Genomic DNA, 17,785 nt, shown 5'->3' with positions numbered 1-17,785 from the left:
GGCCCGAAAGAGTAAAAAAAGAAAGCCCAAGGGATATAAATCGACATGACCTAATACAGAAGCGAAAGAAAAAATTAGGGTTTTCTCTTTCACTCGGCCAAGCAGAGACAGAGACACACACACACAGCGGTGTTCGTCGGCTTCGAAAAATGGGTGTTTTCAGGGTATATACACTTTCTTTGTTTGTTTGTAATTTGATTAGCGATGGGTTTTGATTCTGATGGAGTGGTTTTTGGTGGTGAAAACAGTTCCATCAGTACCAGGTGGTTGGGAGAGGACTTCCCACGGAGACCGATGAGCATCCCAAGATCTACAGAATGAAGCTCTGGGCCACCAATGAAGTCCGTGCCAAGTCCAAGTTCTGGTATGATTTTATGTAGTTTTATGCGAAGAATGAATCAATCCGCAATTTGATTTATATCGTTTCGCCAAAATGAATTTCATTTTTGAGGTGAAGAATTTGTAATTGGGTTTTGCTGTTCTTGTGTAGGTACTTTCTGAGGAAGTTGAAGAAGGTCAAGAAGAGCAATGGGCAGATGTTGGCCATCAATGAGGTAATTCTTTAGCAATACAAGTCTGTCTGAACTCTGAATCAGCGATTTTTTATATTCTCGCTGTTTTGGTTTAGTTTTGCGATTGGGCATATGCACTTACAGTTTCAGATCATGCTTGGATTTTAGTACCACTCTCAATCTCTATGCTCTGTCAAATTCGATTGCCTCTGATGTCATAAAAAAGCTTCGAAATTTCAGTCCTTATCTAAGTGCAGCTGGACAAGTTATGTAGTTTAAACCAAATCAATATACACATTTTTTGAAGTGACACTATTGCTACAGAAAATGTCAAAAGTATTTTGACAACAATAAGTGTTTCTCGGTAGATGAGATGTGTGATCTAGTAGATTTGGATAATAATAAGTGGATTTTATAGTGAAAGAGCAAGTAGTATGTAAGATTGCAGTTTTGTTGCACTATGCATCACGAGGTCGCTCGAGATATCTAAAGGTGACTGACTGGGTGTACATGCAGATCTTCGAGAAGAACCCAACAAAGATTGACAACTATGGGATTTGGCTTCGGTACCAGAGCCGAACAGGGTACCATAATATGTACAAGGAGTACAGAGACACGACCCTGAACGGAGCGGTGGAGGCCATGTACACGGAGATGGCGTCCCGGCACAGAGTGCGATTCCCGTGCATTCAGATCATCAAGACGGCGACGGTGCCGGCGAAGCTGTGCAAAAGAGAGAGCACAAAACAGTTCCACAACTCGAAAATCAAGTTCCCTCTGGTTTACAAGAAGATCAGGCCTCCCACCAGGAAGCTCAAGACCACCTACAAGGCCACCAGGCCCAACCTCTTTATGTAACCTCTCTTGCTTGCTTTCTCATATTATTGTCCACAGTTTTGCTTGTTTCATCAGATTGTTAGTGGAGCTCCATCTCTGGCCTCTTAAAGAAACATGTCATTTTCTTGCTCTTTTTGTAGTTTTATGAGATATTCAGATTATTTTGGTGGTGCTTATTGAAAAACTTTGAGGCGCTTAGCTCAAAGGCTTTTTTTTTTTAATATTTATAATCTTTGGATTTTGGAACCTAATAGTTTGCAACAATATTTCTATCACGTATTATCTGCTATGCAGAAATTTAATTAAGGTACGATTGGTCATAATGAACTTACATAGTTAATCATGTTGGGCCTGAATGAGTAGAGAGCACAACGCAAAGTATCAAATAAAATGCCCTGCAAAAGAGTAGTAGGGTTAAAGCTCTTAATATGAGACGGAAAGACTTGCCTAGAGTCAATCGGTGAATTTTTTTGGTTGGAAAAAACAGTTCCATGAGTACGATGTGGTTGGGAGAGGATTGACGGCGAATTTTTGCATCACGGATAATTCTCACGACACAAACGTACATGTCATCAGGTAATAAAGACTGTTTAGAGCAGGATTGTCGAATCCCATGAGAAACTCGTTCTATTTTCCAACCAAAACTAACTAGAAGTATTTTTTAATTATAAAAATGTAACAATGGAGGGTTTCGAATAGAAGTGAAACTTGAATTAAACTGCTATTGCAAGTAAATTGAAGTGAAAGGGCACGACTTCATCGTTTCATCGATTTGATTGGTTACGTTGAAAGATGGGTTAGGTTGGAAAAGGTTAGTCTAAATCCTTCTTAATTATCCCGTAATATTACTATTTGGCGAACTTACACCTCTCGGATTGGGTTATATTAAAACAAATAACCGCAATCAGCCCGGGATTTCAAACAACCATACGCACCCTGTAGTTTTTCTATAAATCTCGGTCTCTAAATAAGCTTAGTGATTCATTAATTAGCTAGATAAACTAACTTGTGATGTATAATAACCCAAATTCTCGTTAATTCCATATTCTAACCCACAATTAAGAACAAATCTAAGGTAATTAACCAACCGAACCAAGTCACTGATTACATCGCACCTTTCCTAAAAGCTTTGCTACTTGTGAACAGTTGAAATAAATAAAAGTAACAAGGCAATAAGAAATGAAGACATTAAACTATGAACTTAACAACCAAAGACAAAATACCAATTACAAATCTAATCCAATCAACAATAAGAAATAACAATAATCTAAAGACACATCCAATTCCAAAACAATAATCTCAATTAGTCTCAAATCAAGAACAATTTGTAATTATCTCAAATCAACTCAGCAATATTCAATCTATAACAAAGATACACACTAGAGTTTATGCAATTAAATCAAGATGAGAAAAAGTTTAGAAAATTATAACAAGTGGAGAGGTCGGATTGATGGTCACAAGTCATTCCCTCTTCTTCTTTCTCTAAGGCATTAAATGGCTTCTTCTTCCTCAAAATACCCAAAAGCTTAACCAAAATGTAATGTGTTGTGTATTGTTTAATGAATGAAATTAAACCTGAAATTCTGATTAGTTGCAAAGGCAAGATGTCGCACACAATGTGTTGACAATGTGTCCGACAACTTGTTTGAACACAGATATGGATAAACAACAAAAAGTGCAGTAAACAAAATACACAGGATATGGTTACCCAGTTCGGTGAATCACACCTACATCTGGGGGCACGCTGCCAGTGGAAAGGGTTTTCACTATCTTGTAGTCAATAGTACACACAAGGTTATATCTGATTACAATCAACAAATCAATAAAACCTAGAGACTATTACTACCAGTGATCACCTAGACAGGGACTCCCCCTGAATTTGAGCTCCGTCTCAATTCCACTCTTCGAGCAACCTCCTGGCTCGGATGACCTTCAGTCTTCAGTGGTACGTAAACCTTCAATCACGAAAAGCACAAGGACCCAACTCTCACATACACTCAATCTGTGGAATAGTGTTTAAGAGAATACACCATTTAAAACCAAAACACACAGCCTCCCAGTCCGCCGGTCTTGCACGTCTAAGAGCTCTGAGTGTTTGATCAAAAGTGTCGAGGTTGCTAAGGGAGAGCGCATGGCTTTTATAGCAGCTGGACAATCCTGGAAGATATCTCGGGTTTCCTTACCCGGCCTCAAGCGAATATCACAAAGTAAAGACTCCATCAAAGTGAATATTCGTGCAATGAAGATAACAGCGAAGGATATCTTGCAATGAAGGCTCTAGCGAGGCAGATATCTTGTAATGAAGACAGCAGCGAGGCAATAACTCAGCAATAAGACACCAGCGAAGAAATCTGTCGAAACTGGAAACTTGCCTGAAATACTGTCTGCACACACGAGGAAAGATGTCAATCCAGAAGTGGAAACATAACACTCGACATCTTTCCATACCACTTGCACTAAAAAATAAAGCCAATAAAACAACGTAACAACAATCTCCCCCTTTGGCTATTTTTTAGGCAAGCACTTCCAGGACCAGTTCTCATACAAGCGTCATAACCAGAAAGAGAGTCAAAATAAATGACCCCATGACGCCTCTCCCCCTGATTGCCTAAAAAAGATACCAAATGCAAGAATCGACCAACACAGAGGGAGGAACAACAGCCTGAAAAGGGAATGAGAACTAGGAAAACAGCATAACATTCATCAGACAAAAGTACGATAAAGCTGTCTTACAAACCATCCAAACGAAACACATTAGTCTGAAGCACACCGGAATAGTAGCAAAAGATGTCTAGAAAAGAGAATATTACAGACCAGAAAAGAATCAACCAACAGTATCCTGATCATTCTCAGAGACATGAACATCGTCTTCAGAATCGGAGTCTTCAGCAACTTCAGAGACATGAGACCCAACGGCTTGACCTGGCTGAGAAGAGTTAGCAGAGCTCGGGGCAGAAAGGTCTTTGAGAAGATCTTCACACTTGACTTTCCTGGAGGAGAGAGTCTCGATGGTCTTTTTCAGAATCTCCACCTCTTCAAGAAGTTCTTTCACCACTTTTCTCTGAACATCTTCAGACATGGAACTCAAGTGAAGATTGCTCGCAAGTGCGTCAGATGTCTCGTCAGAAGGTCTGACAATATCCTGAACATGTTTCCCTTCAAATAACTTGGGACTGAAGGAAAGGGCACCAGGACGCTTACCCACCACATCTGAACTCCTCAAGATGTTCTTGTTTTGATCAAGCAGAATCCCAGTGATAAGAGAGGGAAAGCCCATGGGAAGCTTTACTGCAAAAGACTTGGCATGTTTTGCCAAGTGATCAAAAACAAAATCACCAAAGTCGAAAGAGGAGCGAGCACCTATCTGAAAAATAAGCCGAGCGAGATCTGCTGTGATGCTGGACCCATGAGAGGAGGGAGCCCAGTTGGCGATGCCAATGCGATACAGGACGGAGTACTTGACAGTGAGCTCGGCTGAGGGCAAAGTTCCCTTTGAGGGCCAGACCTTGGTCTCGTTTCCAGTAATTTCTTGAACGATGATGTCTAGAGAAGGAATTCGATCAGCTGTGATGATCTTCCCACGGCCCAAAAACTTGTTGATCACATCAGGAGAGATCTCAAAACAGTGACCTCTGACAAAGACCTTCCTGAACTCTGGATCTTCTGGAGAATCAAAGGAAGAGGAGAGATTAACAATGAACTCTTTAACCAGCGCCGGATAGAACACTCCAATGCCAGTGACAGTCCTCAGCATCTCGGCGTCGTGAAGAAGCTCCATAATGGCATCAATTTTCAGCGCCTCGGTGGATAATTCCTTTTCAGGAAAAATGGCGCGATGATAGACATATCTCCACTTGAGAACACCATCTTCTTTGTGGAATGAGACATTATCCATGGGAGCAGCAGGGATATTTTTCGGCAGCTTTTGCCCTCCTACAGACCTCTTGTTTCCCAAACCAAGAGGGATAACCGAGTCTTCTTCTTCAACCACCTGGTCCTCAACGACAGGAGACAAGGGAATCTGAGCCGTCTTCTTCACCCGTTTCTTAATCATGCCCATCTTTTTCTTTTTCTTTTTCTGGGCCGGGATGGGGACAACCGAAGGGCTTTCTTCTGGAGACTTCTTCTTCTTCCTCTTCTCTGACAGAAGAGTGGCTAAGCAAACATCATCATCTCTCTGAATCTTCTTCTTCAGAGAACCGAGAATGTCCTCTACATCCACCTGAGCATGATCTCCCTTCCTCTTTTGCCCCAAGGAAGATGTGGGCACATCTTTCGTGACATCTTTATTCAAGCCCATCATGCCTCCAATGGCATCCTCAGGAGTAGGCTCATGAACATCAGGGCGCGAAATCCTATTCCTAGAACTATCTTCAGGAATAATAGAACCTTTAGGGTTACCTCGAACAATCTTGTGAGGACTCTGGATAGGGGACTCTCCAGACCTAACTTCTTCTTCGCGATCAGCTTTGACTTGTCTCTTTTCTGAGGAGGAACTGCTGGAGCTTGCTTCTCCTGTGATGTCGGCGATGGAAAGGGCAGCTTTCTTCAGAATTGCGCTTCTGGCAGCAGAGAGAGATGGGTTCTCAGGAGGAACCGATGACCCAGCGTTTGCACCTCCGGCCTGACCATTGGCGCGTATGCTGGGTTTCAGACCTCGAACCCGGACACCATGCATGTTACTCTCAGCCCCAGGTTTCTTTGTGGCGACATGTTTCTTCTTCATCGTGGCTTTTTCTGAGGGAGTGGTAGTACTGATCCCACTTCTTGTGCCAACCATTTTGTATAAGATTTTAGGGAAACTGCCACACAGATAACTGTCAAAATGGGTAAGTAAGCAAATTTGGGAAACAAATCTTAAGGGCGCCGAAGAAGAATAGAAAATTTCGAAATTCAAACAGGAAATAACTTCCCCTTCTTTCTCGGAAGAGTAACCGTCTGCATGAGTGAGAACATGGCAAGGAGAAAACGACGTCGCGACTTCAAGTGGGCTTTGATCGTTCATAGGCCCAGAGAGTCAACACTTGGCATTTTAGCCCGGCACACCAGTCGAATGGGCCAACCAGAAACATGGGCCCATGAGAGAAAAAACACAACAGTAACACGAACAAGAATCAGCGCAGGATTAGCACAAGAATTAAGACCAAAAAATCCTCCGATAAATAGTAATTGCTATTGATCAATAACACATAGCCCAAGGGAAGATCTGAAATTTTCAAACCGGTTAGCATCCAAAGCCTTGGTGAAAATATCTGCAAGCTGTTTCTCGGTGTGAATGTATTCGAGTTTGATCTTCTTTTCTTCCACAAGATCTCGAATAAAATGATGTCTGATCTCAATATGCTTGGTCTTACTGTGTTGAACAGGATTCTTTGAGATGTTGATGGCGCTAATGTTGTCACAGAATAATGTCATGACATCTTGTCCAACATCATACTCAGCGAGCATCTGCTTCATCCAGAGAAGCTGAGTGCAACTACTCCCAGCAGCGATGTATTCAGCCTCAGTTGTGGACAAGGAAACATAGTTTTGCTTCTTGCTGAACCAGGAGATGAGATTGTTTCCAAGATAGAAACATCCACCAGAAGTACTCTTTCTATCAACCGTGCTACCTGCCCAGTCAGCATCACAGTATCCCACAAGCGTAGAAGAAGTATCATAGGTATACAGTAAACCAAAATCAGCAGTTCCTGAGATGTACCTTATGATTCGCTTAGCTTGAGCCAGATGGCTAGCTTTGGGATTGGCTTGATAGCGCGCACATACACCTACTGAGTAGGCTATGTCTGGTCGGCTGGCAGTGAGATAAAGAAAACTACCAATAATACTCCTGTAGAGGCTTTGATCAACAGATTCTCCATGCTCATCCTTAGTGAGTTTGATGTGAGTAGCGGCAGGGGTCCGCTTGTGAGAAGATTTCTCCAGGCCAAACTTCTTCACCAAGTTTTTGGCATACTTACTTTGGGAAATGAAGATACCATCACTCATTTGTTTGATCTGAAAGCCCAGAAAGTAGCTTAACTCGCCGACCATACTCATCTCAAACTCTGACTGCATTTGTCGAACAAAAAGATCCACCATCTTGTTTGACATTCCTCCAAAGACGATGTCGTCAACATAAATCTGAGCTATCATGAGATTGTCATTCTCCTTTTTCACGAACAAAGTCTTGTCAACGCCACCTCGGGTATAACCATTATGCACAAGAAATTGGGTCAGTCTTTCATACCACGCACGAGGAGCCTGCTTAAGGCCATAGAGAGCTTTTCTGAGTTTGTAGACATGTTGTGGAGAGCTGGGATCTGTAAACCCTTTTGGTTGTGCTACATAAACTTCCTCATTTAGGTACCCATTGAGGAAAGCACTCTTAACATTCATCTGATAGAGCTTGAATTGCAGGTGACATGAGATGCCAAGCAAAAGTCTGATAGCTTCAAGTCTTGCAACAGGGGCAAAGGTTTCATCAAAATCTACGCCTTCCACCTGAGAATAGCCATGCGCCACAAGTCTAGCTTTGTTCCGAGTTATATTACCATGTTCATCAGATTTATTCTTAAAAATCCACTTAGTTCCAATGACATTCACATTGTCAGATTTGGGAACCAGCTTCCAGACTTCGTTTCTTTCAAACTGGACCAGTTCTTCTTGCATAGCATTAACCCAGTATTCATCATCAATAGCCTCATTAACATTTTTTGGTTCAATCTTAGAGACAAAGCAGAGATTACCAATCATTTCCCGGTAGTTAACAGGAGGTTTTGGTCGAGTCTTTATTCCTTCACTGATTTCGCCAATCACCTCATGAGCAGGATGATTTTTCTGAATTCTTCGAGAAGGAATTCTCTGTTCAGTCTCAGGAGGGGATCCTTCATCTGGAACAATGTCGCTAACTTTGTCATCAGCATCTGTCCTGACATTTGGATTTCCAGTGGAGATGTCGTCCAATGGGTTATCAGCATCTGTCCTGACATCTGGGTTACTAGGAAAAACTCCATCCTCATCATTAGGACTGTTAGTAACATCATGATCATCATTTATCACCACATTTATCGATTCCATTATAGTCTTAGTGCGTTTGTTAAAAACACGGTATGCACGACTATTTCTAGAGTATCCAAGAAATATACCTTCATCACTTTTTGAGTCAAATTTACGCCGTGGATCTCTGTCAGCAAGAATATAACAAACAGAACCAAAGATATGGAAGTATTTCACATTTGGCTTTCTCCCCCTCCATATTTCATAATGAGTGCTGGAAGTACTTGGACGAATAGTAACTCTATTGTGAATATGGCAGGCAGTATTGAGGGCTTCATCCCAGAAGTGTGATGGAATATTCCTGGCCAACATCATCACTCGAGCCATCTCTTGGAGGGTTCGATTTTTCCTTTCCACAATTCCATTTTGTTGAGGTGTGATAGGAGTAGAGAACTCATGTGCTATCCCTTCTTCAGTACAGAACTTAGCAAAGCTCATGTTCTCAAATTCCCTCCCATGATCACTCCGGATTCTGATCACTTTGCCTATGCTCTCTCCTTTTTCTCTCTGAACCTTCTTACATAGAGCTTCAAAAACAGCAAAAGTGTCAGATTTCTCACGAATAAAATCAACCCAAGTGTACCTGGAGTAGTCATCCACACAGACGAACACATATCTCTTCCCTCCAAGGCTCTCGACCTGCATCGGTCCCATCAGGTCCATGTGGAGGAGTTCCAGAACACGAGATGTGGTAAGATGTTGCACCTGTTCGAATCGATCTAGGGTTTGAGAAAATAATTAACGCTTCGGTAAGCGGCGGAATTTTAAAAATTTTCTTTTACAAGTAAAACAGTTTTTACTAACCTAGACAAGTGCAAGTACATGTAATTAAAAACCAATATGAGCTAAGAAGCTTACTAACCTTTCTTGAAGCTTGATCTTTGAGAAGCTCTTAGAAAGTTGCAACGCTCGTCTCCCCTCGCAGCACGTCCCTCTTTCTTTCCTCGGCACCTCGAGCAACCACGAAAGTTTCTATCACTAAATCACTCGAGAGAAAAGGAATTAGTGAGTGGGCACTTTTAAACACTACGACTTAAGAACGAGTCTTGAAGTCGCAGAGCTAATCTCTAGGTCAAATGAGGACCTAGGTGCCAAAACAATAAAACGAAATTGAAGAGAGAGAGAGAGAGAGAGAGAGAGAGAGAGAGGATCGGCCAAGTCTAGAGAGAGAAGCTCTCAATCTCTAAAACTTTGGGATGAATGAAACAATGAGAATGAGGCCTCTATTTATATGGGAGGGATTACCTTCAAAATGTAGTTTCCTTTTCTCTTTTCTCACCTATATGGACGTCCAACATGAGCCAATTAAGGCCTTGGATTTGTTTCCTCATTTAATTTGCTCTCTCTTGGCCGAAAAAACACTTGCTTCTAGAAGCAAATTTGTTTCCTCTTTTTCTTTTGGCAAGTATCTTCATACATTAATGCACAAAATAATCTCTCTTTCATACCATGGCATGCACGAAATTTAGCCTCTCTTTTCATTGGGTTGGACGAAAATAAGGCTTCTAGAAGGACCTTCTAGATGTTTCTTCATTTGTTCATGACAACATAAGAAAACCCCACTAAGAATTTTCAAGTAAAATTATATGAAATGAAATTAATCCTCAAGACCCAATTACACTAATATGGCTGAGTAATATTTATTTCATTTGTCATCATATGACAATGTCAAAAAAATTTATTGACATTCTTTTCGTCCTATGTCCAAAAAGACAAAAATACCATTTTGACAATTTTCGTAAAACTGTCTCGTTCTTGTTTTGACTTAGCTTTCAGTTTAACTATTCCTACTCGATGTGATTCGTGACAGTGACCTCATGGACCCAAATGAACAAAGCTTGAGCTAAACACTTGGACTCAAAAGTTCACAAACCTTTTCCAAGTTTAGCTTAATGCCAACTGACTCCACTAAAGAGTTGACACTGAAAATCTCTCGGTTCAAATGAATTTATTTTCTACTCAAGAATTCACCTAATTATAATGAGCGGATCCACTGAATATTATCTATGCTACCCTTCATGAATGTCATCAGCTAGTCGGGATTTACTAAATTACCATTTTACCCTTCTAGCTGTTATTTCCTCAACTCCTTTGTCGCTTGTGAATAAGTTAGAAACAATGTATTGACGAGGAGCTAACAAGTCTCATTGTTTCATCCAAAAAAGTCAGGACTCAATTTGGACACTGGCCAGTTCATTTATTCACACTCCAAGGAACAAAGCATGAGGTGACATACATTGCATTTCAGCAATCTTGTACATGAATTCCATATCTATGAGAACTTCACAAAGTTACTCATGACATACTCACAACTTAGTACTTCACCAATAGGCCTTGTTCGGAATCACATAGTGAGTCCGAACTTTGACTTTCTCAAATGAGAATACTAAGGTGTGAAATGGCATGTCTCATTTCAGGATTAAGGTAAGCATGATGCAATTCATACATAGTGACTTCGAGACATAAGAGGTTAAATGGTTTGTTCTTATATTGTCTCTAGAAGTGCACTGGTCAATTCAGTACCTTCGGAAGATACCTAGAAGAACTATAGAGTCCCCAACTCTCAATGCCTCATAACCAGACATCATAGATTCTTCTAACAATCATACTGAGGTCAATAGTCCTTTGACCCTTAGATTGCGAATATATCGTTTTAAGCAAACTACGAAGAGTTTGTTCATGCAAATCTACATTTGTCTCTTCGTAAGTTGTTAAGTTTGTTTATGGACTAAAAGACTAAGGTTTTATCATAAAGCTTCAAACAAAGAAAGAATGAATGAACGTTTCAACTTTATTAATGAATAGATAGGCAATTACAAGCAAGAGTCTTCATGAGACTTTATTACATCAAATGTACAAAATAAAGACTACAACTCTTCTTGTGGGCACCATTGACAACAACACCATCTTGTGGGACTTCTTGACCTGTTTCCCAATCTGGCACTCACCACAAATTTTCCCTTCGACAATCTTCAGGTTTGGGACACCGATGATGGCATTCTCAGAGACAATCTTCTGCATACTTCTGAGATTTAGATGACCAAGCTTTTGATGCCACAGCTTGGTTTCGTCAACTTTGGTCAAGAGACAATTGCTGGTTGATACGGGGGACCACATATAGCAGTTGTCACGAGATCTGTTTCCTCGCATAAGTTCATCCTGATCTTCATTAATCACCACACACTTATCACGATTAAAGTTGACATGTAAATTCAGATCACAAAGCTGACTAATACTAATAAGATTAGCAGTAAGTCCTTCTACCAACAAAGCCTCAGTCAGACAAGACATACCAGGATAGTTTAATTGACTTTTACCCACAATTTTGGCTTTTACTCCATCTCCAAAGGTGACATGGCAGTTGGAGTAAGGTTTCACGTTGGTCAGGAAAGTGTGATCCCCAGTCATGTGACGAGAGCAGCCAATGTCGAAATACCAGTCATTCCCGGTGGAAGCACTCAGAGATGTGTAGGCAATATTGGCACGATATGAGGCATTTTTCACTCTCCATTCCAGCCGAGTAGTAGGTTGTTGATGAGATGAGACATTCATGTGGATGGACCTGTGCTGACGGACATTCCTCCCATACAAACGATAGCAAAAAGGACGGATATGTCCCTTCCTACCACAATAATGACATACCCAACGAGGTCTGTTGACAGGAGACCTGTTTGGTCCAAATTGATGATATCGAGAAATGTCATGAGACTTGTTGTTACCAGATGGTTGAGGCAAGTTTCGCGACATCTGGCTAGTCTGCTTTTGAGGAACGAACGTAGTCTGGGAAGATGAAGCTCCATGGGTATATCCAAGTCCCTTCATGTTCTTCGCGGGTTTGCCGATGGTGAGGATTTTGTCAAGGCTGTCAGTTCCAGAATTCAGCATTCTAACAGTTTTAGTCATGTGCTCGAGTTCTCCATTCAGACGACTGACTTCCTTCTTCAGATCCACAATAGTCTCCAGAAGCCTTGCCTTATCTTCAGTCAGGGTAAGGATGAGAGCACTCTGTTTGTCTAGAATCTGGGATTCCTCAACCCATTTGGTGTGAAGGGTATTGTAGGCTTCATTCATAGCATCGTCAGATAGTTCATCATCAAGAACATATTTCTGAGAGCATTCACCAAATTCATTAGTAGACTCATGAGTATGGACAGAGGCAGTAAAGGCTACAAAATTACTTATCTGATCTGAGTCACTCTCTTCATCTTCTTCATCCGAAAGAGTAGCGTTGTATCCCTTTTTCTGCTTCTTGAGGTAGTTGGGACACTCCTTCTGAATATGTCCAAAACCTTCACACTCGTGGCACTGAATGCCTTTGCCTTTCCCAGATCGTTCACCACTTTTACTATTCCTGTGAGGATAAGTGTTTTTCTGGAAACGTTGTTGGAAATTGTCCTTGACATCTTGTGAGACATTTTTCCCATTCATCTGGTTGAGTCTTTTCATGACCCTGCCATAGTTTTTTGCAAGTATAGCAATAGTATCGTCGATATCATTGTCAGAGTCTGAATATACCTGATCCCTTGGTTCATGAACAGAACTTTTGAGGGTCATCCCTCTTTGTTTCTTTTCCACCTTAGGAAGGGAGAGTTCAAACGTCATGAGAGATCCCATAAGCTCGTCGAACTTCAAAGTCTTTAGGTCATGAACTTCCTCAATGGCCGTGATTTTCATCTTGAACCTAGAGCTCAAAGCTCCCAGGGTTTTTCGAACAAGATCTTCATCTGTCATTGGTTTTCCGAGAGAATATGATTCATTGGCGAGATCACGAATGCGAACGTTGAACTCAGCGACCGTTTCATCCTCGAGCATCGTGAGGACTTCAAAATTGGTTGTGAGATACTGAAGTTTTTGTTCACGGACCTTTGTAGTTCCCTCATAGGCAACAGCAAGGATTTCCCAGGCCTCTTTGGCAGTAGTGCAAGTATTTATCAACCTGAAAACATCTTTATCAACACCGTTAAATATAGCATTGAGAGCACGGGAGTTACCAAGGGCCACCTCATCCTCAGTGGGGGTCCAGTCCTTTTCGGGCTTTGTGCCAGTACGGGCTCCTTTGTCATCAGTAGTCACAGGAGCTTCACACCCATGTATCACAGCTTTCCATGTTCGACTATCTAGGGACTTCAAGAAGGCGGTCATGCGTGCCTTCCAATATCCATAGTTGGTTCTGTCGAGTACTGGAGGGCGATTGACAGAACCTCCTTCTCGGGAACTATCCATAATAGGCAATCAGAAAGAAAATACAGGAAACCACCTAAGAGATCAAGGTGCCTGCTCTGATACCAATTGAAATTCTGATTAGTTGCAAAGGCAAGATGTCGCACACAATGTGTTGACAATGTGTCCGACAACTTGCTTGAACACAGATATGGATAAACAACAAAAAGCGCAGTAAACAAAGTACACAGGATATGGTTACCCAGTTCGGTGAATCACACCTACATCTGGGGGCACACTGCCAGTGGAAAGGATTTTCACTATTTTGTAGTCAATAGTACACACAAGGTTATATCTGATTACAATCAACAAATCAATAAAACCTAGAGACTATTACTACCAGTGATCACCTAGACAGGGACTCCCCCTGAATTTGAGCTCCGTCTCAATTCCACTCTTCGAGCAACCTCCTGGCTCGGATGACCTTCAGTCTTCAGTGGTACGTGAACCTTCAATCACGAAAAGCACAAGGACCCAACTCTCACATACACTCAATCTGTGGAATAGTGTTTAAGAGAATACACCATTTAAAACCAAAACACACAGCCTCCCAGTCCGCCGGTCTTGCACGTCTAAGAGCTCTGAGTGTTTGATCAAAAGTGTCGAGGCTGCTAAGGGAGAGCGCATGGCTTTTATAGCAGCTGGACAATCCTGGAAGATATCTCGGGTTTCCTTACCCGGCCTCAAGCGAATATCACAAAGTAAAGACTCCATCAAAGTGAATATTCGTGCAATGAAGATAGCAGCGAAGGATATCTTGCAATGAAGGCTCCAGCGAGGCAGATATCTTGTAATGAAGACAGCAGCGAGGCAATAACTCAGCAATAAGACACCAGCGAAGAAATCTGTCGAAACTGGAAACTTGCATGAAATACTGTCTGCACACACGAGGAAAGATGTCAATCCAGAAGTGGAAACATAACACTCGACATCTTTCCATACCACTTGCACTAAAAAATAAAGCCAATAAAACAACGTAACAACAAAACCTAATTAAGAGTATTTGGCTTTTCAGTATATATTTTTCAGAGTATTCTAGGTCCTTGGATGTGCTCCAAGTGTCAAGATTAGCTAAAAAACGAGTCTTTAAAAAAATGATGTGTGACGTGTTGGCTGAGGGATACACCGCGTCGCATTGGCTTCAACGCCACCGACGCATGAGTTTATGTCCGGGAATTGTCCACCCCGACGCGACGCGTAAAGAAGTCAATGTGCCGCTTGCTTCAGATGGACGGATCGTGTGGAATAGTTGACTCGTCTCGTTGTCTTCTATTCCCGCTTCATCTATTGACATTAAATGGCCATAACTTACTCCAATTTTCTCCGATTTTTCTCGTTTTTTATACAAATTATTCTCTCATTCTCCAACGCCTGAAAATACACAAAAAACTACCAAACAACATCAAATTCCCTAAGCGCAATCTTGATTTATGCTTAAAAGATAATAATAAATGCGAATAAATCTCACGGACTCCCCACAGAGATGGATGAGCACCCCCAAGATCTACATGATGAAACTTTGAGCCACCGATAAAGTGTGTGCCAAGTCCAAGTCTTTGGTATTGTTATAGCGTATTTTTTCCCAAAGCATAACAAAATCAGTTGTAGTCTAGTGGTATGCACGGGAGAGAATAACCCAAAAGAAAAATAATTCTTCCCAGGCCCAATAGCTCCCACCAGGCCCAACATACTCGCCCTTGTGCCAAAAGCCTCCCGCCCAAGTGCCTGGTCGCTTACTTGGGTGGGCTTGGAGGGTTCTCGCCTGAATGTGCCTAGTGGGCTTCTTGCCCATACAATGTGCCTGGGGTTTAAAGTTCTAGATTTGGGGTCCTAAGTTATTATTTGTGATAAAAAGTAAAAAAAAAAAATTGAGCCCTAAGTTCTTATTCGGGGTTCAAAGTTCTATATTAATGGTCGAAAGTTATAGAATTGAGTCTAGAGTTTTCATATATGCGGTTCAATTTCCTGTTTGGGGTTAGCTCCTGGCAGGCCCATCATACTCGCCCACGCACCCGACGTACCTCGCCCACGCGCCCGAAGCCTCCCGCCCAAGTGCTTGGTCGCTCGCCCACGTGGCAGCTTCCCGCCTGGGTGGGCCTGGAGGGTTCTCGCCCATATGGGCCTAGTGGGCTTCCCGCCCATGCAGTGTGCCTTCCTTTATGGGAGGCTCTTTCCGCCCATGTGGGCTTTTTTCGCTCTCCCAACATCAATCTACCCGCCTAGATTGATTTTCCACTCGCCCAACACAAATTTCTACCCGCCCAAGAGTATTTTTGTTCAACCAAGAGCATCAAAACACCAAAAACTCGGTTTGGCCCCACAAAATACCTCAAAAACTCTCAACACAATTTTAAACTCATTCACTCCACCATTTCTCCCAAGAAAAAAGAAATCTAGGCAAACTCATGCCAAATTTCTCTCTCACTCTTCTCTCTTGATTTCTTCTCACTAACAAATTTGAGATCCAAAAAAACAAAGAGAAGAATCACTCTACTCACACAATTTCACACAAAAAGAGAAATAATCTACATCCATTCTCTCTAGAATGGGAGAAGAAATAATTACTCTCTCTCACACAATTTTTCTCACAAACTTAAGCTAACACAGCCAAATTACATTTCTTTCTCTAAAAGTATCTAAGAGTTTGAGAAATCGATTATCATGTTCTTCACTTAATAAGAGAAAAATATCACCGACACACTTCACGTTTTTTCTTTTCTTAGGAAAACGCGGCGACGAACTTGCTTCCGGGTTCATCTCCCACTACCTACACGATTCAAGGATCTTTTGAACTCTTGGACGCGTTGAGTCTTGTCCTAACGTTCCTCGAACCCTTTGAAATCTTGAAGAGTCATTTTTGGCCCATTCAAGACTAGGCACGTGACCAATCCAATCACACCACTTGTTTACAATATTAATGCAAAAAACGGCTTAGCATTTTAGCGCTAGAAGGAGGCGATCCCGAGAACAACTTTGGACCAATGAAGTACTTGTTTCTATGCTTATTTTAGTCTCTAGATTAAGGTTTTTTAGAGTGTCGTCATTTAAATATAAAATTGTGTATGCACATAAAGATCACACCTAAATTTATATACCACCACTTATTCTCTATGCTAAGCCAAATATTGTTCTTATGCGTTCAGTTTGTATATATCCTAGTGGAGATGGATAAGCTATGGAGTTTCAACTCAATTTGATGCACACTATCTGAAGTGATATCAACAATATAGCGGTAGAAAACATCGAGGTTTTTAAAAAATGTATGCTATTGGTTTAAACATTGGTGTCAAGAATAGGTGGTTTATAGTTTTAAGACCAAGTAATGTGTAGGATTACAAATCTGTGCATAACGCCAATAGTGAAATTATGTGTGTTATTCTTAGACCATATAGGTAGTTTAAATCTGTTTATATTGTTAAGCCGTTTTTTGGATTAACACTTACAGACACGTGACGTGAGCGGACTTGGCCATGTGTCTTCGAATCTGTGAAATTAGTAATGGGATATTCCTCTTATCAAGTGAAAAGCTTGAGAATTGATTTCTCGAGTTCTTGGACACTCTTGTAGAGGGAATATAATTTGGCTTGGAGCCTGGGTTTAGAGAGAGAGTGAGCTTTTCTTCTCCCACTCTAGAGAGAATGGAAGTAGATTGTTCCTCTTTTTTTGTGTGAAAATGTATGTGTGAAGTGGCTTTGATTCTCTTTGTTCTTGATTTCGATCTCAAATGTGTTTTTAGAGAGAGAAATAGCTGAGTGGAGAATTTGACATATTCTAGTTAGAGAGAGAAAAAGCCCGCCCTTGACAAGAGTTTGTCTCGGGTATTTATAGCGAGGTGGTGAGAGTTTGGGTAGGCTCGTCATTTTCCCTTTCCTTTTCATGGAGGCAAGGACGAGCGCCTGCCTAGAAGGACGTCGGGACCCCCGCCGGGTACCTCGGGGTTGATCCAGCCTGGATACTTCGGGGTCAGTCCGGCTTGGGTGTTTCGAGATCGCTCCGGCCTGGGTACTTCGAGATCGATCCAGCGTGGACGCTTCGGGGACGATCCGGCTTGGATGTTTCGAGATTGCTCCGGCTTGGTAGCTTTGGGATCGACCCAGCCTGGTAGATTCGGGATCGACCCAGCCTGGGTACTTCGAGATTGGTCCAACCTGGATACTTCGGGATCGACCCAGCCTGGT

The 17,785-nt window shown here is 41.7% G+C and overlaps 1 protein-coding gene across 1 annotated transcript; it reads left to right on the top strand.

Annotated features, from left to right (window-relative positions):
- The first annotated feature begins 37 nt into the window (after positions 1-37).
- On the top strand, positions 38-1,672 carry LOC149406906 (large ribosomal subunit protein eL20). The gene is made up of 4 exons (XM_089609791.1): positions 38-164; positions 249-364; positions 491-554; positions 1,029-1,672. Exons 1-4 carry the CDS (start codon positions 150-152, stop codon positions 1,368-1,370), a joined length of 537 nt encoding a protein of 178 aa, XP_089465917.1. The 5' UTR covers positions 38-149; the 3' UTR covers positions 1,371-1,672.
- Positions 1,673-17,785: the final 16,113 nt, after the last annotated feature.

Source organism: Urtica dioica, chromosome 1, assembly GCF_054948205.1.
Source record: "Urtica dioica subsp. dioica isolate 48M chromosome 1, U.dioica_male_clone48M_v1_H2, whole genome shotgun sequence".
NCBI lineage: Eukaryota > Viridiplantae > Streptophyta > Magnoliopsida > Rosales > Urticaceae > Urtica > Urtica dioica.
This window is presented reverse-complemented; position numbering and strand designations above follow the sequence as displayed.